Here is a 21,702-nt window from a genome sequence, read left to right as displayed (position 1 = left end):
ATCTGGTATTTATTTTAAACGATTATTTCAATTTGTCTACTATGATATTTGCAACTTTATAATGGAGTTTTGTGCAGCATGTTGAGCATGAATCGATATCTATAAAATCTACTGAGAATGCTTTGCTTATATGCCTACATGATATAAGACGAGGTGTGACATTACACAACAGCACATAGAATAAGCTCTCAATATAGTGTGGCTAAAAATAGACCACATTCTGTCAATATCCAGCCTTCAGAACACTTCAGCTGATGAACCTATTAAAATCAGAGCATGAAATATAAAATGAGAAAAAAAAAAGTTTTACTAAAGCTCTAGGTGAATACAGACATATTCACTAGGCTATAAGAAACGTGTCCTGCATGTAGTTAATGAATTTCCATAATTAACACAAAGTGAAATATCTGCTCTCTCTCATAATATTCATAAGAGATTAACTGTAACCCTCTCACATGCCCGCGGATCACGTAACTTCATCAAAATCATGTGACTAACTCCAGGCTGTAAAACACTCGCCCACATGTTTGCCAGTGACAAGAATTGTTTCTGCTCTCTCTGTAAGAACCCTGTTTCCTGTTTAGTTTCAGGGAGTCTAGTAGTTGTCGTGTGTTGGAGTCCCCCCTTTATGTCTCCCCTCTCCTTTCCTACCCTCCCTCCTTTCCGTCTCCTCTCCTTGTGCTCTATATGTGGCTCTTGTGGAATCTGCTCCAAATGTTTTCCATATTAGTTCAGAGCCCTTTCTGCTTCCGAATAGCGAGCAGGGATCGCGTAGGGAGAGAAGCCTCCAGTGAGGAGGGAGGGGAAGGGAAGGGCAGGGCAGGGCAGGCAGCGTGAAGGAACAGTCTAGCTAAAGAGAGCAAAAGAAACGGCAGGCGAGAAAGAAAAAGAAGGACAAACAGATAGAGGGCGAGAGCAAGAACGTCCAGTCGGCCTCAAAGGAAGATTAAGAATCTCAGCACGAGACAGGAGGAATTATGGGGTCGGGGACGAGTCCGAAGGGGTCGCCTGGAGGAGGAAACGCAACCCCTGGCAATGAGAAGAAGGGAAAAGCAAAAGCTGAAGGCCCATTACTGGAGGATGTCCAAAAATGTTGTGGCTGCCGCTTTCCTTTGCTGGTCGCTCTGTTCCAGCTTCTGTTGGGCATCGCAGTAGCAGGGGTGGCCTTCCTCATGGTTGCCATTAGCCCCTCTCTCCTGGCCAGGGAGACGCCCCATTGGGCCGGCATCATTGTAAGCTTCCTTTTGCTCTTCATCAACCTCTCCCTCAACTCCCAGCATGCCTTGTTTTCCTCTTTCATGCATGAGGCCATCGCATCAGATTCATTGGCCGCACAGCCTTATACTGTACATAAGCATATAAGCATGCTGTTAGAGAGAGCATGTGCGCATCCAAGTACAAAAATAATAAATACGTTCACACTGCGAGGCTTTTTTTGTCTTTCTAAAATGGGTTTAAAATATCAGATTCAAGTGTGAGCTGATCTCGATCCTGAACTGGCATCGCATGCACAAAAGAACAAAAACAAAGACCGCATATACAGCACGCTGTCATGGGAAGGCCACTGAAGTCAGTGTTATTTGTTCATTTCTAAGGTGATGCACAGGCGATAAGGACAAAGACAAGCATGAGGAGATAATATTTCAATATTTATGATACGACCCCTTTTGCTTGTTTAAAGCTGTCACCTTAAAACTTATGGAGAAGTCATTAAAGTAGCATGAATTACGATATGACTGTTGTTCAGACTGAGGTCCGGGCTACACTGTATAAACTGATTGTGATTTTAACGGTAAAAGACTGTAAAAATGCTACGGTGAAGAACAGTTAATTGGTTAACAGAAAGTTTCGGTACTATATATGGTGAATAACTGTAATAGATTGAACTGTACATTTAATGTACTTTTACAGTAAAATACCGTTAAAGTTTTTGGAAGTGAAAAAGAACAAGTCTTTGTATAATTTACAGTGGAAAAACTGTAAATTTCTATTCCCAGAATTCCCTGCAAGACATTTCACATTTGATGTATTTTCGTTGAATAACTGTTTCTTCTTAGTTTTTGTTTTTCGTATTAGTTATGTACATTTAAGGTTTTATGTTACATCTAATGTTGGTAAATTAATGTTTATTGCATTTTTTAGTGTTTAGTGTTTGTGTGAATGTGCACTTTCTATATATTAGTTTTGACCTTCTCAACTTGTGGAAAAGCTGCTTGTGATAGGCTTTGAATCATCATGTGACTCTCTTCACCACTGTGTTTGGTGTCTGTCAGTCTGTAAAGTTATAAAGTACTTCAGTAGATTGGTATATTAAAGTTATATCAGTTAAATACGGTATTTTACATTAAATTTAAGTTTAATCTGTAAAACCTAAAATGTTGCTACCGTATTTTTTATGGTACATTTCTGGCATCCACAGCTGCCGGGTTTTTTTTACCGTAAATGTAACAGATTATTATTTATTTTTTTACAGTGTATGGAAGTGGCTTAAATCAAAAGATCAGTTGTCATGTTGTTTGTGCTGTTCACACTGCAATAAAAAAAAAAAAAAGATGTGAGTCACATATTAAAAATTCCTGCAGTTTGAATGTTGTAAAGCTGATATGATATTCACCACTGAGAGATTTTCATTACATTTCGCTTGTTCAGCAGTGATTTACAAAGAATTCATGCTTCTTAACTTTTGCACATAAGTATTCAGTTGCAGAAGCCTATTTAGAGTTTAAAAACAACTCGGGTTCCTCAGCTAAATAAATCTAAAAATACTACAGCTGTGTTTGTTTGAGAATCACAAGAGAGTAAGATCAAGCTTATAAATAGCAAAATATTGTTCAAAAGATTCAAGCCAGCTCAAAGCAGACATTCATGTTCAGTCACGTAGACCGAAAACATAACAGGGTCTGAAATAACTTTGCATGCATCAGTTTTAAGATGAATATAATAGAAATTACATTATTTAATTTAAGTTTGAGTAACTGTAATGCATCTGTTATAGTATTAAAGGGATAGTTCACCCAAAAATAAAAATTGTGTCATCATTTACTCACCCTCATGTCGTTCCAAACCTGTATGAGTTTCGTTCTTCTGTTGAACAAAAAAGAAGATAGGCTATATTAAAGAATTTTGGTAATCAAACTGTTGATGGGACCCATTGACATCCATAGTAGGAAAAAAAAATACTATGGAAGTCAATGGCTATCATCAACTCTCTGGTTACCAACATTCTTAACAATATCGTATTTTGTGTTCAGCAGAAGAAAGAAACTCAGACAGGTTTGGAACGACATGAGGGTGTGTAAATGATGACAGAAATGTCATTTTTAGGTGAACTATCCCCTTAATCTTTGTTCAACTTAGTACATCTGTTCTTTGTTAGTTCATGTTAGCTCAGGTCCATTAAATAACATTACAGCTTTAAAAAAAAAAATATATTACAACTACAAAACAACTTTTGATATTAATAATATATTAGTGTTGAAATTAACATTAAGATTAATGTGATAATGGTAAAGTGTTACCAACTTTGCTTTTATTGTTAAAATGTTACATTTCAATTCAAATTGCAGTACCTCAGTTCAAATCAAGAAATCGAAATGAAATGTAAAAAGCATTCTCTGTTCAATTCTGACCGCCACACAACCCCCAACAACACTTTTATTGTGTAAAACATTAGCTAATGTGGCAATAAAACATAAGCGACTGCTATGTTGAATACACAAATTCAGAATCATAAAACGCACACATTTCATTGCAGCAATATAGATCAGAGATCTCAAGTTTAGGCCTCACGAGAGGGCTGCCGTTCGAAAAAAACGCTGAGGTCACCAAGACTTCTCTGCCTCAGAACCTGGGAAAAACAATCAAATTAGATACCACACGTTAGTCACAAGACTCCAATCACGCTGAGAAAAGAGCGGGGAAAACACACAGAGAGAGAGAGGGGGAGAGAGAGAGAGAGAGAGAGAGAGACAGAGAAGAAAAGAGAGATAAAAAGCGTGAGAGATAAAGATATCATCGGGGGGGGGGTCAAGCTATTCAATTTGCAGCAGCAGTCAATATATTATCAGATGACAGCTCAATGCTGAGTTGCACAATGCTGATTACAATGAGGGTTATGGTTGGCTCATGACAAGCCTGGCAGACACCGAAACTTAGGAGCTCTGCTGCGCTGCAAATAAGATTAGATCAATCCAGTGACTGGTATGTGTTCATGGCAACAATGACAAAAGATTTCAGCAACAGACTTTGACTTGCACATGATAACAGTGATCCACCCTCCAACTCAATTATTTTTTGGTACATTTGGGGTCTGAGTGACAAGTCTATTAAAATTTCTCTACTGTATTTTCGTGTTTTGCAGATGTGTGTGGTGTCTCTGCTGGGATTCATCCTCTTCTGCGTCACCAGAGTGCCTGATGAGAGAGCATCGGTTCAGTTTATCATAAAGGTGAAAAACAAATGCAGCTTTTGGATAAACTGACAATTACAATTGCCCCCTCATACTGTATGTAAATACATTTCAAATAGACTTTAAAACTCACAAAGGTGGCACAGTAGCTCTGAGAGCAAGATACTTCTAGCTATAGCAACAGGTCTAGAATTTAAAAAAATCTACATATCATATTTGAACTGAATGAATTATCCAGAAATTAAAAATTATTTCATTATATAATGATCATTTACTCACCACCATGTTGTTCCAACACACTATTATTTTATTTATTTATTCCATGAAACACAAAAGGATTGCCATTCTTTGCCATTCACTCTTTAAAAAAAGGTTCTTTACTGGCATTGATGGTTTCATGAAGTACATCTAACATCCATGGAACCTTTCCATTGCACAAAAGGTTCTTTATAGTGGAAAAAGTTTCTTTGGATTATTAAAATGTTCTTCATACAAAGACAAAAGGTTCTTTTAAGATCTGATCACTGAAAGGTTCTTTAGGGAACCCAAAATGGTTCTCCTATGACATCACAAAAACTCCTTTTGGAACCTTTATTTCTGGAAAGTGATTTTAAATGTCTAAAAAAAACCACCATAATAGTATTATAAAAGTGGGGCGTACTTATCAAGCTCAATAGTCCAAGTCTTTGAATTATGAATAGCAATGCTCTTTCGAGTCAGTTGTTTTCAATAAATAGTTTGAAGCGGTTAACAAAACCGGACAAAAATATTTCTTCTTCACAATTTGGTTCTGTTGGTTCTCGAGTCAACAACTCGCCTGCTCATTGAACCAAGACGATGTCCAATTGGTCTTATTCTTTTGGCTCTGAAAATGAGTCGGATTTCCCATCACAATTCTGAATCAATCACCTTTGTCGTTGCTTAAAAACACTCTTAAAAATCAAAGGTCCTTTATTAGCATCTGTGGTTCCATGAACAACCTTTAACATCCGTTGAACCTTCAGATAATAAACATTTTCTTCACCATTTTAAGAACTGTTCACTGAAACATTTTTTGGGAAACCCAAAGTGGTTCTTCTATGGCATCGCTGCTTAAACCCTCTTTGGGAACCTTTAAGGGTGGCGCCACAAAATACAAGACCACATTTATGAAACTCTCATGGTGCGTTGTGTGTGAGTGTTTTTTTTTTTTTTGCATGGGGCTTGACATTTAAAATCACTATCCATTGTTATCGTAAGGTAAACATTATGCCTACATCTCCTTTTGTGTTTCACGCAAGAAAGTAATTTTGTATTGCCTGAGTGTGCTAATGACAAAATTAAAATTTCGTGGTGAACTGTCTCTTTAATTAGGCATTTTTTTATATTTAATGGACCATTGATATTGCCAGTAACATTCCTGAGTCACCAAGACACTGAGCTGGTTTTAAATGAACAAGTATAGGCATTTTAGTCTAATTAAAATCTTATCTCCATCGCCCTGCCTTAATCATCACAAATGACTTCTGCCCAGCTCCTGTACTTCTTCCTGTGCACTATGGGGCTGGTCATTTCCGTACTGGTCATCGCATTCCAGTGCTACCATTACGCCCTGACCAGCAGCTACAGCTGCAAGGAAATGAAGGAGGACTGTATGTGCACCCTGGACCCCGAGGACCCCATCGCTCGCACTTTCGCCTACAGAGGTGTGACAGACTGCAGTGCCATCATAAGCACTCTACCGATGTATTACCTTCTGCAGATGCTGCTGAACCTGGCTCAAGCTATCGTCTGTCTGCTGGGGGCCTTCCTGATTTGGAAGCACAGGTACCAGGTGTTTTTCGCTGGGCTACAGATGGGATCTCCTTCCGCCCAGAATTGGCAGAAAGTTTAGTGCACCGAGAGATTTCTGTGGAGAAGTAAACATGTGGCGCGTGGGAGTGTTTGTGCCTTTAGGGAAGAAACTGTTTGCTGCAATATCTGCCCCAGTGGGAGCTATCTGCCACGTGACCTTTTATCAAAGCAATTGAACGAGTCTGTGTTTGTATTGCCATGTTACAATATTTTGGAAAGTTTTATGCAATTTTTAGACTCATTGTATTTTTCTACATTGGTTACCACTGCCAAGGAGAGTATTTTTATCTATGATGCAAAACAAGACCTGAAGATTAAAAAAATAAAATAGTGACACAATCTGCTGTTGTTGTTACTATTGTGGTAATGCCATGCGTAAAAATTAAATAAAGTATTAAGTGCCAGTATTAAATAAAAATTAAAAAAGAAATGCAATCAGTTGCACAAGCTTCACCTTCCGCATGCGTTTTCTTACTTCGCACTTTTCGCTCATTGTTTCTGAGACGAAATTCCTGGTGTTCCATCCGAGTTTGCAGAAGAATATTTAAAAATTATTCGAAACATTGTATATCTGTCAAATCGATTAACCGCGATTAATCGCATCTAACAAAAGAGTTTGTGTTTATGTAATATATGGGTGTATATACAGTAGTCAACATTTGAAGTGGATCAAAAAAAGTTATTCAAAGTTGTCCTAAGACAAGAACGGGTATTGTTCAAAATTCAAGTATAACTTTGATGAAAGGTTTTGATCCACTTCAAATGTTGACAATATATGTGTGTGTATGTGTATATGTATATATATATATATATATATATATATATACACACACACATATAATATAAATCACACACATATATTATATAAACACAAACCTTTATGTTAGATGCGATTAATCGCGCTTAATCGATTTGACAGCACTAATATATACAGTGGGGAGAACAAGTATTTGATACACTGCCGATTTTGCAGGTTTTCCCATTTTAATTTGCCTTTTATTGCATGACATAAGTATTTGATACATCAGAAAAGCAGAACTTAATATTTGGTACAGAAACCTTTGTTTGCAATTACAGAGATCACACATTTCCTGTAGTTCTTGACCAGGTTTGCACACACTGCAGCAGGGATTTTGGCCCACTCCTCCACACAGATCTTCTCCAGATCCTTCAGGTTTCGGGTCTGTCACTGGGCAATACGGACTTTCAGCTCCCTCCAAAGATTTTCTATTGGGTTCAGGTCTGGAGACTGGCTAGGCCACTCCAGGACCTTGAGATGCTTCTTATGGAGCCACTCCTTAGTTGCCCTGGCTGTGTGTTTCGGGTCGTTGTCATGCTGGAAGACCCAGCCACGACCCATCTTCAATGCTCTTAATGAGGGAAGGAGGTTGTTGGCCAAGATCTCGTGATACGTGGCCCCATCCATCCTCCCCTCAATACGGTGCAGTCGTCCTGTCCCCTTTGCAGAAAAGCATCCCCAAAGAATGATGTTTCCACCTCCATGCTTCACGGATGGGATGGTGTTCTTGGGGTTGTACTCATCCTTCTTCTTCCTCCAAACACGGCGAGTGGAGTTTAGACCAAAAAGCTCTATTTTTGTCTCATCAGACCACATGAGCTTCTCCCATTCCTCCTCTGGATCATCCAGATGGTCATTGGCAAACTTCAGACGGGCCTGGACATGCGCTGGCTTGAGCAGGGGGACCTTGCGTGCGCTGCAGGATTTTAATCCATGATGGCGTAGTGTGTTATTAATCGTTTTCTTTGAGACTGTGGTCCCAGCTCTCTTCAGGTCATTGACCAGGTCCTGCCGTATAGTTCTGGGCTGATCCCTCACCTTCCTCATGATCATTGATTCCCCACGAGGTGAGATCTTGCATGGTTCCCCAGACCGAGGGAGATTGACCATCATCTTGAACTTCTTCCATTTTCTAATAATTGCGCCAACAGTTGTTGCCTTCTCACCAAGCTGCTTGCCTATTGTCCTGTAGCCCATCCCAGCCTTGTGCAGGTCTACAATTTTATCCCTGATGTCCTTACACAGCTCTCTGGTCTTGGCCATTGTGGAGAGGTAGGAGTCTGTTTGATTGAGTGTGTGTACAGGTGTCTTTTATACAGGTAACAAGTTCAAACAGGTACAGTTAATACAGGTAATGAGTGGAGAACAGGAGAGCTTCTTAAAGAAAAACTAACAGGTCTGTGAGAGCCGGAATTCTTACTGGTTGGTAGGTGATCAAATACTTATGTCATGCAATAAAATGCAAATCAATTATTTAAAAATCATACAATGTGATTTTCTGGATTTTTGTTTTAGATTCTGTCTCTCACAGTTGAAGAGTACCTGATAAAAATTACAGACCTCTACATGCTTTGTAAGTAGGAAAACCTGCAAAATCGGCAGTGTATCAAATACTTGTTCTCCCCACTGTACATACATACATAAATACATATCATTATATGTTTAGCATTTTCTTTGCATTATTTTAGTAAAACTTGTTAGCTTATAACGATAACGAATCTTGTTAGATTCATGCAACAGAGAAATTTGAAATTTAGATTTTTGACTATATATATATATATATACAGTATGTAGTTTTATATTGCAGGTGTACAATTATAAAATATAACACACACATACCAAAATAAATACAGTACTGCTTTAACTGAAGAACTGTCTAGAGAACTTGTAAAAAAAACAGTGTACACAGCAGTCAGAAATGAAAGTGACGAGGCTGGACAGGCTTGTGAACTGAAGTCACTCCTCATACAGCCAGTGAGGGGGATTAAAGGGGTACTTAGACAAACAGATACACTACATTCAATGGAAGGGTACATGCTGTTTAACCTTTTCATTTTAAGGTGAAAACTGAGCGAAACTTGACAATCAATCCAAAAAAGCCCAGTCTGTACTTATTAACTCATTGTCAATGAAACGAAACTGAGCAAATGAAAAGGACTGAGTGATTTGAACACTGCCAACAGGAAGACGACTGCTTGATGTGTTAAAAGAGTCTGTTGCTTTAAAGAGACCTTCAGTCTGGTGTTGGGAAGAGATGCAACATGATGCTTCGGCATAGGAAAAAAACACTCATAAATGTAAGCTTTGTATGACTCATCTTTCCTTTGAGCCGATTTCTAATAAAAGGCATTTACATAACTCTCTCTCCTTTACCATCCAATTGCATGTCCTTTAAAAATGATTAACTGAATTTCATACTTGTGTTTTTCTCATGCTGCCAAACTATGCCATCATTGGATCACATCCACAAATTTAAGTACCTCACTGTTTACCCTGCCATTGACACAAATAAGTCTTGTTGTTTTATATTACTATATTATTCTTGTAATAATATTGATTTTGCATAACAAATGTGCAGGAATGCTTTTCTCTGTTTAAATAATGATCAGTTTCCTAGTTAGGTGTATCACACAAAAGCTGCCCAGGTCATATTTAATCTAAAAAATAAACAATTTATTAAAAAGTATTTTTTTATTTTAATATATTTGCAATTTAATTTTTAATATTTTCCTGTTAATATATGATCCTTCAGAAATCATTCTAATATACTGATTTGGTGCTCAAGAAACATTTCTTATTATTATCAATGTTGAAAACAGTTGTGCTGCTTAATATTTTTGTAGAAACCTTGATACATTTTATCCATGATTTTTTTTATGAATAATCTTTTCTAACATTGAAAAGTTGTATTCATTTAATGCATCCTTGCTGGAAATAAATTAATTCATTAATTACAATCGATATATGGTATACTTATGCTATTGATTTTATGTTTTTTTTTTTTTAGCCTGATAGATGACAATTAATTTCATTGTATGAACAAGAGCAGTGAACATTTGAAAAACATATTTTTCATTCCTTTAGAAAAATGGCTTTGATCTCTTTGTCTCTCAGAACTTCAGCAAGTCACTCCGTACACTAATCGATTAAGCAGGAAAGCTGAGTCAAATGAAAAATCCCCCTCACATTTGCAGTGCTTTTAGGAAAGAGTGCAGCAGGGGTGATCTCTCGCCTCTCCGAGTCCAGCTCATGTGACAGATCTCATCTGCTCTCAGACCCACCAGCATGACAACAACACGCACAGTCACATGCAGAAAGGAGGAAGGGAGGGTGTTATATTTAGATTAATGAGTGTGTTTATGCAGGATGGTGTACACTGTCTTGCCTTACCAACTGCGCACACCTGAATGACGGAAATGTGTGTGTCAAGCTGTTACGGAGGATCAACGATCATTAAAATGCATTCTGAGGGGAGACTAGAACATTGAATAACTGATATGTCTATGACGTTTGCTTCTAGATTGAAAGACGTGCGATCAGAGCGAGTGGGGACATTTAGTAAGAGTGGCAGTTATCCAACTAACTGTCTTCTGGACCCTGATGGTGCATTCCAGACATGTTGGACTTTCCCCTACTTAGTGACAGCTGTGAGCTATAATGGAGGTGTCAGGGGCTAATTTTAACCCGTGCCAGAGTGAAGGCACGAGCAGACACGGGTCTTTGTACTCTGAAGAGTCTTGTACCCTATATATCAATACTAGGCCTATAGCTTAAGCAATCAACGGATGTTTACTCCAGCAATCATTATCGACACATTATGTAATCAGATTACTTTTTTCAAGTAACTAGTAAAGTAATGCATTGCTTTTAAATTTCCAACAAAATAGGCTATCTGAGTTACTTTTACAAGTTACTTTGTTTTGCCAATTATTGACTGACACCTCTCTTCTCCAAATGCTGAGAGAAATCGTGATTAAGGTGCAGAGGCGTTGTGTGCGCTGTGTAAATATGATGGAGTTCTAGCATGCATTTACTCATCTCAAATTCTGATTATGCAAACCTGTAATAATTAAATGTTAAATTGCACAAATATACTTTATGTATTTAATCTCACTTTATTAACCAATGTCTTTGCTGCTGACCTTCGATGATCCAATTCAACCAAATTAATAAGCAAGAATGACTTTAGGTAAACAAAATTTAATTTTTTATTGCTGAAATAAGAGTGTCAAACTTTCTTCTCCTGTGTCCTATTCTTCTGCAAAAGGTTTGTTTGAGATGCGCCCTCTACTGTACAGGAGTGATTTGCATTTTCCTCAGCCTGAGGCTTATTAATTTCACTTTTGGAGTGTTGAACTTTTTTTGTTGTTATTAAAAAACAAACAAGCCCAGTCCAGGTGAGAAAAAGTAATGCAAAAGTAATGTAACATTAAAGGGTTCATATAATGCCATTTTTGTACATGCTAATATGATTCTTTAGGGTCTAAATTAAAAGTTTGTAATATACTTTAATTAAAAATTCTCATTAGTTTTGTATGAAAACACTAATTTTACCTGGTCAAAAACAGCTCTGTTTTCAGCACGCCATTTAAGTGCATGTGTCTTTAAATGATAATGAGCTTTGCTCACCCCGCCCCTCTGTTGTGTGCGTACTGCGTACACAGTTTTAATAACACAATAACCATAACGCGTTGTTCATTATAAACGTGGGATTATGAATTATTTTGAGAACGTCGTACATAGAAAACATGCCGTAATGTACCCTGAGTGTAAACAGCCGCATTCATCGTGAAGCGTGCAGCAAGTGATTTGCAAAGATTAATATAAATATAAAGGTTAATAAAACGTTACACTCACTTCTTCTTCTGGAGGTGCAGCAGGAACACGAATAGTTGGTACCGATCCTTTTTTCAGGAGCAGCTTCTTAGCAAAACCAGCTTTATACTGACCTCGTTTGTAAAGCAGTCTGGTGTGTGAAATGATTCGCGCAAACATGAAAGCATCACTCAGCCACTGCGTCTTCAGCGGTTCGGATTTAGGAACATCAAAATGACTGCTGTGTTCCTTATTACACCCAAGAACAGAACACCACAATCGCTTAGACCAGACGCCATTCTGCTCATAGACAGTGCTCCAGCGTATCAACAATACGGACTATGATTGACAGCTCACTCACGAGCGAGGGCGGGCCTGTGTTCAAACGCTGCTGTCAATCAACAATCGTGGGAGGGGCGTCGATTTTGTGACGTCACAAAATCAAACGTCTTGATTTGAGATGGGGGAAAACATAAGAAGATAAAAAACAAAAAAAACACTGGATGGATTTTTATCATTTTATGATGGTTGTGTACAGGCATTGCCAACACACATTTCAGTACAATCAGCTTGTAAAAGTGCATGTACCATTATATGACCCTTTTAAGTAACGCGATTAGTTACTTTTTTTTAAGGAGTAACGAAATATTGTAATGCATTACTTTTAAAAGTAACTTTCCCCAACACTTACTTATATAAGACTTTGACTTAACTAAACATTTCAGTTAAATTGTCTTTGATTTACAAACGTATTGATTATATACTAATAATTTTATGAGGAAATAAGGTACAATTTTATTTTATTTTAAATATAGATTTAACCCTCTGGTGCTCTTCAGTCACTTAGGACCAAAAATATTTTACATTTAATTTTTTTTTTACTTTGGAATGGTGTGATACTTGGTGACTTTTGTGGCACTTGCTATGAGAACACAAATAAATTGTGGACATGAGCAGAGTTGGACAGTAACAAAGTACATTTTCTTGAGTACTGTACTTAAGTACACTTTTTGAGTATCTGTAAATTACTTTTTTTGGAAACTTTTTACTTTAACTTCACTACATTTGAAAGACAAATATCGTACTTTTTACTCCACTACATTTCTGTCAAGGTCCTTGAGTAGAAAGTAGTAACGTCAGTCAGTGGATGATTTTGGTTGCATTTTAGTTGGAAAATAAAGTCGGGTTGACGTCAGAACCCAACGTCAGATTGACGTCAACATCCAACGTTGGACAGACTGATGTTGGATTTTTTTTTTTTTTTTACCTTGTAGGATGTTACAACAGGGTCCAAATGGGGGGGGGGGGATTAACTCCAAACCTTAATCTGAGTTTCTAAAAGGTTTAAAGAATAGACAAGAGAATCACACGAGTTTAACTTTGGGTCACAGTCATTCTGCACAACATCCAGAGTCAAACTAAGCATTGTAATACCAAATATAAATTCTTTATTATTTTCTGTACAACTGTATATAAGGCAAGCACAAACATGCTAGTCACATGTCCGACATAAAAATACACAATAAAAGTCATTAAGAGTTAAGACTAGCGTTTAGGTCTTTGTAGAAGGTGATGCAAACACATTCCAACGGTCACATGATTGTCTGATTATGAAATAACAATGTTTCCAGTCTTCTATCTTTCATTAAAGAAATTGTGAATTATAAAAAAAACTATGAAACTCTCTAAAGGCACTTTATTTCTCCAGTTATTCCAGCACTGATTAAAGTCCACTTTGAGTTACAGCAATACTTATGGACAGGACAATTAAAATGTGAGGGAGTTAATACTTGACCCTTGATAGAAAAAAAAGAAAAAGAAAAAAAAGACAGCCGAGTCCTCTGGGAGAAAATGGAAATTCCCTCATGAGCCCAGGGTTTGTGATTTTTCCGAATAAACACTCTGTGCATTAACAAACGTCTTCCATCTATAAGATTTAAACGAGGAAACACTTATGAAATGACACTCAAGTCTGTAGTCATTTCTATTCATCTAACTGGACAACTGTCATGTCATGATGTAAAGTGTGATATCACCATGAGTGTAGTGTTGTTCATGGTGTGAACATCAGCATCTGTGTGTGAGTGTGTGTGAAGAGGTGATAAGTTCATCCTCAGTGTGGAGGGGGGATTTGATGGTTTATTTGTGATGGTCCAAGAAAGCCCTGTCTCTGTTTGTTCTTCCTTTGCTCCGTCATCTGTACATGTGGATAAACACACACACACACAAAACAGGTTAACTGTAACTTCCCATACTCTACAGTAAAAAACTGTAATAGATCTAATGAGACATTTCATGTACACTGTTAAAGAACAATTTACAGTGAAAAAACAGAATTATCTGTGTAACGGCTCACAATTGATGGTTTTTCATTGAAACAAGTTTTGTCTTTGTTTTTTACTTATCAGTAAAGTACATCAATCTTTAATCAAAATAACATCCCCTTCCTCTTGCAACGACATCTCTTCTCTTCTCTGCTGATGTGTTTACTGGCGTGGGGGCGGAGCAACCTGTCACTCACATGAGATCGACTAATTCGCTGCTGGTTCATGCTGGTGCATGTTTTATGTTTTTTTTTTTTTTCAGTTTATGAGAAAGATAAGTTGACTATACTTTGACATTAAGTTTTACAACATAAACTGCACACACCCATACAGAAATCGCACATTTTGAAGCAGTTCTGTTTATTTTTTGAAAACGTACGTTTCTCTAATAAGGAACTAGATAAGACAGTTTTAGGTGTGAGTGTGTGGAGTGTATGTTGTAGAACAAAACGACATGTTATGTTTACCACAGGCTTTATTTTACTCATGAATTTCATGCCGACTTTAAGGTATTTTAATAAATGTCTCAATAATTTTTTAGTACAATGAACAACCAAAACTGCTTGGTTACCAACATTCTTCAAAACGTCTTGTTCCACAGAAGAAAAAGAGTCATACAAGTTTGGAACTTGAGGACGACAGATTTTTTTTGGCTATTCCTTTATTAAACTATTCCTTTATTTTTTATCTTTTTATTAAACTATTCCTTTACAACAGTGTCATTTGGACCAATTTTTTACTTTTCCAAACACACTGGGTTTAAATCATGTACAGCAGTGGCCAAAAGTAATGTCCGGCCTAGGAAAACTGATATCCCCCTTTTATTCAAATACTATTAAAGATTTTGTAATGTATGCATATTGCATAGTTGTGCTTAGAGTCAATTGTTTTATTTGTGATAACACAAAGAAACACGCCAAATTGAGTGGACATCATTTTTGGTCAGGCTGTCGTACAAAGAAATTATGAACACGCATAAAAGCAAGAGAGAATCAACAAAATATAAATAACTGATGTTGTAGTAAATGTAAGCTTTTTCTTGTGAGCTTTTTAGCTATTTTTATTTTTTAGTATAAAACCTGTTGCTTTAGTTTGCCTTTTTTGCCAAATAATCAAGTTTAGTGTTTCGCTCTTCCCTCATATTTAATATATATATGTATATAAAACAAATATCTCCTCCGGACATCACTTTTGGCCACTACTGTACCTTTTTATCGTGGGTGTTCCAGACAAAAAAAATGGGAACTACTAAGTAAACAGGCCCTAGCGAGAGAATGGAGGTGAAACACAGTGAGCTACACTAAATCAGAGAGAGCCTGTTTGTCTGAAAACATGACAAGTTGGGATTTGGCCTACTGTATCTGAGCTGGATCTCAGCCTAGCTGGAGCTGAGAGGTGAGGAGAATCTGTTTAATTAGGCCTGGCTGTCGGAGGAGAAATCACTTTAATAAGTTATTTAACATCTAGCACTGCCAGGAGAATTACAGTAAGCCCGCTCCTCGTGACCATCAGGAATCAGAAGGATGTGAGGGGCACCGCGGTGTGGCTAAATGTTCTAGTTTGAATGTTTCTGGCCCACTGGTTTGGACCAGTGCCGATTCTCAATGACTGTGCAGTTCTTGTGCGTTTCTGCACATAACACAGTTCAACTTTGAAGTCTAAGGTCAAACCATGCAGACACACAGAAAAAAAACTGAGCCATGGGGCAGCAATTTCTTTTCTAACGTCATCCCATTAAAACCTACAGTTCTCCCTCTCCCTGTGTCATGTGAATCGGTTAAACTGTTTGTGCGGAATCACATGTGGGCCAGGCAGGTGATGGCAGTGATCCGACACAGCGGAGCAAAGCCGGAACATCCACATCGCCCCGGGGCGCCGCCCCACCCCAGCTCTGACGCACTTCCACAGCAGGGCCTAATAGTAAACACTTCAGAGGCCCTGTGAGGAGAAAGAATGTTTTGCTCTGTGAAACCGGGCTGTCCCATTGGATGGCGTGCTGTATGTTACCTGTTCTTTAAGCTCAGAGAGCTGGCCAGACAGCTGAGACACGAGACAGACGGTGGTGTCCAATCTCTCGTGCAGCGATCGGATCTCGTTCTGTTCGCTATCTCCCTCCGAGCTCACCAGAGACATGGCCCGCATCCGGGGAAACCAGTCCAGATTCTTCTCCTGAAGGGAAGAGAGAGTCGTGAATGTTGTTTCCCAACGACTGTTTTGCAAAAAAACTGTTTTACACATTTACACTGTCATTCGAAAATGTGGGGCAGCAAGAGTTTTTTGGGTTCTTTTGAACCTTCTATACATAACAAGAATTCAAAACAAAAAAGATTAATTTCCACAAAAATATTAAGCAGCACAACTGTTTTTAACATTGATGATAATAAGAAATGTTTCTTGAACACCAAATCAGTATATAAAAATGATTTCTGAAGGATCCCGTGACACTGAAAACTGGATGAATGGCTGCTGAAAATTCAGCTTTGCCACCGCAGGAATAAATTACATTTTAAAATGTATTAAAAATAGAAAAAACTGTTACAGGTTTTACTGTATTTTTTTTTTTTATCAAATAAATGAAGCCTTGGTGAGCATAAGAAAAAAAATTCATACTGAGCCCAAACATTGTGATTTACATGTCTAATAAATGTGTATACTGCATTTTGATTTATATTCAAGTCATTCTCAATGTATCAAAATACTCTTGTGCCTTTATTTTTCCCCACTGATCTTCAAGAAAATAAATAGGAAAAAATACTTCTGCTGAAAAAGTGACATGTTGTATTGCAATATATGGACTAATGGCTTAAGTGCAGCTCTTTAAACAGTTAACAGACGTATTCAACAAATAAATAGACTAAATAAGTACAAAACAATAATAGTTCTCACAAAAAACGGAGACTTAAGATAATAGATAATAACAGGAACACTGCAGACAACAGGTCATTTGAAGAAAGACAGTAATTATCTTCAAAATCATTGATGAATGCGGTGATTGTGTGGGATTAATGGCAGTAGAAGGATGTTTTACCCTGCTGACAGTCTCACACTCTATGGTGCAAGTATAGCGGCACAGTTTTGTTGCATAACAGTAGCAGTTAAAGGTCTCAAAGACTGTAGTGCACTAAAGCACAGCATGTTGTCACTCAGAAACTGCCTCTCTGGCAAATGGTGGGCCGCAAAAATGGGTCGCAAGTCTGTTCTAATAAGGTTGTGGATAGAAACAATGCAAACTAAATATACACTACTGTTTAAAGGTTGGGGGTCAAAAGGACAATTTTCATCTGAGATTTGGAGCCAAATTACAGGGGGGTAAAAATTACTTTAAAAAGGGTTAGATAATGGGATTTCAATGTGGTTCCATGAGTAAATTGTTAAATTGGACAGATTTTAAGTGGTACAGTTGATACTTTTTGTATTTAAAGTATTAAAGATGATTTTGAATATCATTTTTGGTTCTTGTTCCTATGAAACTTTTCTTTTGAAATCTTTTTTAAGGCTATATGGTTCAATCCCAGAGATACTGAGATATCAATGTATATATATATATATGATATATTATGTTATATATAGATATAACATGTAGCTTCAGAATATGTTAAAATGAACAAAATCCCTTCTTCCCAAATATCCTTGAAACTAATTCAAATACAGATTCTTATAAATACACTTAAAGAACAATGTGTCTCAACTTGACCATTTCAGTGGATTTTTGGCATTGAGAGAGGTGTGTTCTATGCAATTGTTTTGATGGGGAAAAACAAGATACATTCCTAGTTTCAACATTTATTATTCAGACATTCCCCTTTAAATGCAATTATCAGCTGTGTGCAAACTGCAAAGTGGCTCACATTTGTTTTTTTGTCCACTGAAAATGGGAAAAAATCAACAATTTAAACATGGAGCCGCATTAAGATTCCCATATCTATTGGGATTGAACCATATTGTTGAAATGAATACTTCAAAAGAAAAGTTTGTTAAGAACCAGAATCTAAAATCATATTGCGATATCTTACTTTACTAAAAGATATAATACTTTTTGAGTTACAGGCATGCAAACTTTGGAAAAACAATATCTATGGCACTCTGACAGGTATGTTCTATGCAATGAGTTACAGGCATGAAAAAGTCATTTTTACCCTTCTGTAATCTGGCTCCAAATCATTTTTGAACCCCTCTACAAAATAGTGGATTACTCAGTAAATATACATCCATGAAATTTAATATTTGGCTTTCATTACTATTTATGCTAGACTTTCTTAAAAAATATTAACAAAATCAAAAATTTTAGCTGGGGAAGTTTCTGAAATTTGGTTGATTTGACACGAAATGACCCAAAAGTCTTTAATATCACTTTTGTTCAATTTAATGCATCCTTGCTATTAATTTGAAACCCCAAACTTTTGAACGGTAAAGTACTAAAATGCAATAACCCATTTAATCGTGCGCCAAGTTAGAACAGCGAAAAATCCAATTAAGAATGCAAACTCATCACTTGGTGTCAACATAGACAGGATGTCTGACATCATCCTAAAAACAAACAAAATTATGCAATGTAAAGGAATATAAGACCCTGACTAAATATTAAATGGTTTAGTGCTGTGAATCATAGCCTGACTACACTAGAACACGGACTTCCGAGTCAATCATCATGACCCCACTCTGCTAGCGATTGCATGCTTATAAATATGAGCAAGTGTGCTAAAACTCCAACTCCAAAATCTAAAGCATATAGAGGTAGATCTAAACAACATAAAGGCCTGGATGCAAAGATAACTTTAGAAACAGGAAGTAGTCACACAAATCAACTGCAGCCAGTTATAAATGCTTTTTTGTGTTCGATAATAACAGTGAGTCATTATGTTTGTAAAGTGTGTGTGCCCACACAGTAGCTCACGTACAAGGTATTTGTTTGTGTTCTACAAATTGTGTGTGCGAGCGCATATGTGATTAATGTGTATGTATATGATTTGATCTAGTCTGGGGTGTGTGAGATAAGGAGGGGGGGTAACAGTGCAGTCTCTCATCACAGCAGTTATGTAAGGTGCTTTTCACAGTCAGCCTGACAGGAGAGCTGCAAGGTACACAGAGAGTTCCAGGATATGTTTAGAGGTGGGAAAAGACTGCCTTCCCTTACACAATTATGAAACAACACACACTCACGAGGAGACACACCCGGGCACGCGCACATTCGTACTCAAACGCAGTGCTTTTCTCCGCTATACAATAGGGAGTGAGGCTTTCCAAGAAAAACACACTGAAAAACTCTGTTGCTCTTCTGAGAAACAGGCGCATGAACAAGGTCAAGCACTCTTTCAGATCAAAATTGGGACAAAGCACCTCTATCTCTCTGGAAAAGAGCAATCTTGTTTTGCAGAATGTTTCATTGGGATCCAAAACAGGAAAAAGGGGAAATTAGGATTAGGCATAAATTGCGGCTAATTGGTTCCAGGGAATGGTGCATTATGAACTCTATGAAAAACAAGGAAGGAAGTGGGGAAACATAGGTTAAGTAAGGACGGATGAACAGAGACCAGATTGTGAGGGTCAAGTATCATGAAATGCCCCAATTTTTTAGTAAAGATGCAACCTGAGGATATAAAGGGAGTGAAAAACCAAACATGAAAACAACATTGTTATGACTGGGGGGGAAACAAACAAACACACAAACAAACCAAACTGAAAGATAGAGTAGGGACAAAGTATCTTTCTCATGAAACCTGGACAACATTGAGCAATGGAGTTTAGTGAGGGTCACCAGGAGCCGGTTGCATGCTAAGACTAATCTTACAAGTTAGTCATCAAACTTTTTCTTTAGGACTGCACATGACTTTTTTTAAGTCAGGTATATAAAAACGTAGATTGGTCTAATACCGAAAAGTAAGACTGAATACCCCTAACTGGCTGCTAGTTGTTTGCACTAGTTCTTAAGACAGTCTTAACATAATGGCTATGTTCATGCAACTGGCCCCTTATCATAACTTATCATAAATGATCTATGATTAATTAACATTGAACATTCAATGATAAAGGCAATCCAGTTGCTTCATAAACTCTGTACAAGGCAAATATTAACATATTACATTTTTTGAATTAACAGTACAGTTCAAAATGTTGGGGACAGTAAGATTTTTGGTAACGCTTTACAATTTGAGTGGAAGGGAAAACATGCTGTTTTCGTGCATGTATCTTTAAATGCAAATGAGCTGCTGCACTCCCCCCAGCTTTCCAGAAGAGGGCGGAGCCTCAGATTAACATCTGTTTAGTTTTGATTATAATCTATATCGCGGACACGCTCACGTGACACTGGAGTTCTTCGTCATCATGGAAGTTTTTTATTTGCATGCATTTTACAGTCATATCAAACTTTTGATTCTGGTTTTCTGAGCGCACACATCCGAAGCACGCCACAGAAACTCGATGGCAGACAGCGTGTCAAGTGAGTATTAAACTAAGTTCTCTTATTGAACTTAAACTGTCAAATAAACACAAGGTAATGTCTGTGTATTAAAGTGACAACAGCATAATATATACAGTAGTACCTACTGCCATATATGCTGTCAATATGAACCAAATAACAAAAGGAAAACAGAAAATCCCTCACAGCACTTGACTGAATGACTACAGCAGCTTTAATAAGAATACATTTCTTACTTAAATCCTGCTGTTAAAGGTGCTCTAAGCGATGTCACACGTTTTTTAGGCCAAAACATTTTTTGTCACATACAGCAAACATCTCCTCACTATCTGCTAGCTGCCTGTCCCCTGACCACACTGTAAAAAAAACACGGTCTCTGTAGACACCACAGGCTCCACAAACGGCAACAAAAACAAACTGGGCTCACCCGCACCACGAAACACAACAAACAGAGTTCCAGCCAATAACCGACAAGAAGAATTTGAGGGTGGGGTTTGGGGGGTTAGTGCGCGTAAACATGAAGGGGGTGTGGAGGAGAGAGAAGCATGAAGAGGGAAGTTTGAATTATAGCCGACACACGACCAAAGAGACGACGTTCCAATGAACAAATTGCAAACAAGAGGGACAAGGATAAGGGACGCGCGAAGTCCCGAATTTACATCGGAAAAACCTTGGCGAGAACTCCGCCGGCAGAAGGGATTCCAATTGGACATTCAGGTTCCTCTGTTTTTGCAGAACAGGTAAATCAATTTTTTCTTTCTAAATTGATGTTCATGTTCGCCAAACCAACACAAGGATGTAATTAGCTAGAACTATGCAGTCAGCGTTAACTTTGGTGAATACAACATATATTTCTAGCAGCTAGCGATCAATCTCTATTGTAAATGATCAAGCAAATTCACAGTAGGGCGACAATTTGTGTGAATGATTGTTTTCACCCACTGTTTGTTATGAATTTGAATGTTCATTTATAGGCTATTGACAACTTTGACTAAATTTGTTTACGACGCCGCCGTTGTTTATGCTCACTGGGAAACGCGAAGCTAACGTTATCTTGCTATTATTGCGTCCTTGTATGGGAGCTATAGTTATATAACCTCAGGTGGAA

At 37.6% G+C, this 21,702-nt stretch overlaps 2 protein-coding genes across 2 annotated transcripts in view; one reads left to right on the top strand and one right to left on the bottom strand.

Moving 5' to 3' along the window:
* Window positions 1-517: 517 nt before the first annotated feature.
* On the top strand, window positions 518-6,580 carry sspn (sarcospan (Kras oncogene-associated gene)). Its single transcript, XM_084408569.1, has 3 exons — window positions 518-1,232; window positions 4,361-4,447; window positions 5,922-6,580. Exons 1-3 carry the CDS (start codon window positions 978-980, stop codon window positions 6,279-6,281), a joined length of 702 nt encoding a protein of 233 aa, XP_084264695.1. The 5' UTR covers window positions 518-977; the 3' UTR covers window positions 6,282-6,580.
* A 6,700-nt stretch (window positions 6,581-13,280) lies between these two features.
* Window positions 13,281-21,702, bottom strand: part of itpr2 (inositol 1,4,5-trisphosphate receptor, type 2) — an 89,820-nt gene continuing 81,398 nt past the window's right edge. The window contains exons 56-57 of the mRNA XM_084408564.1: window positions 16,187-16,348; window positions 13,281-14,052 (exon numbers count right to left, since the gene is read on the bottom strand). Of these exons, the coding sequence (XP_084264690.1) occupies window positions 13,969-14,052; window positions 16,187-16,348 (246 nt within the window). The 3' untranslated portion in view covers window positions 13,281-13,968. The remainder of the gene's footprint in view (window positions 14,053-16,186; window positions 16,349-21,702) is intronic.

This window comes from Rutilus rutilus, assembly GCF_951802725.1.
Source record: "Rutilus rutilus genome assembly, chromosome: 5".
In the NCBI taxonomy this organism is placed as follows: Eukaryota; Metazoa; Chordata; class Actinopteri; order Cypriniformes; family Leuciscidae; genus Rutilus; species Rutilus rutilus.
Note: the sequence above shows the minus strand (reverse complement) of the source record. Positions and strands in the feature narration are given on the sequence as shown.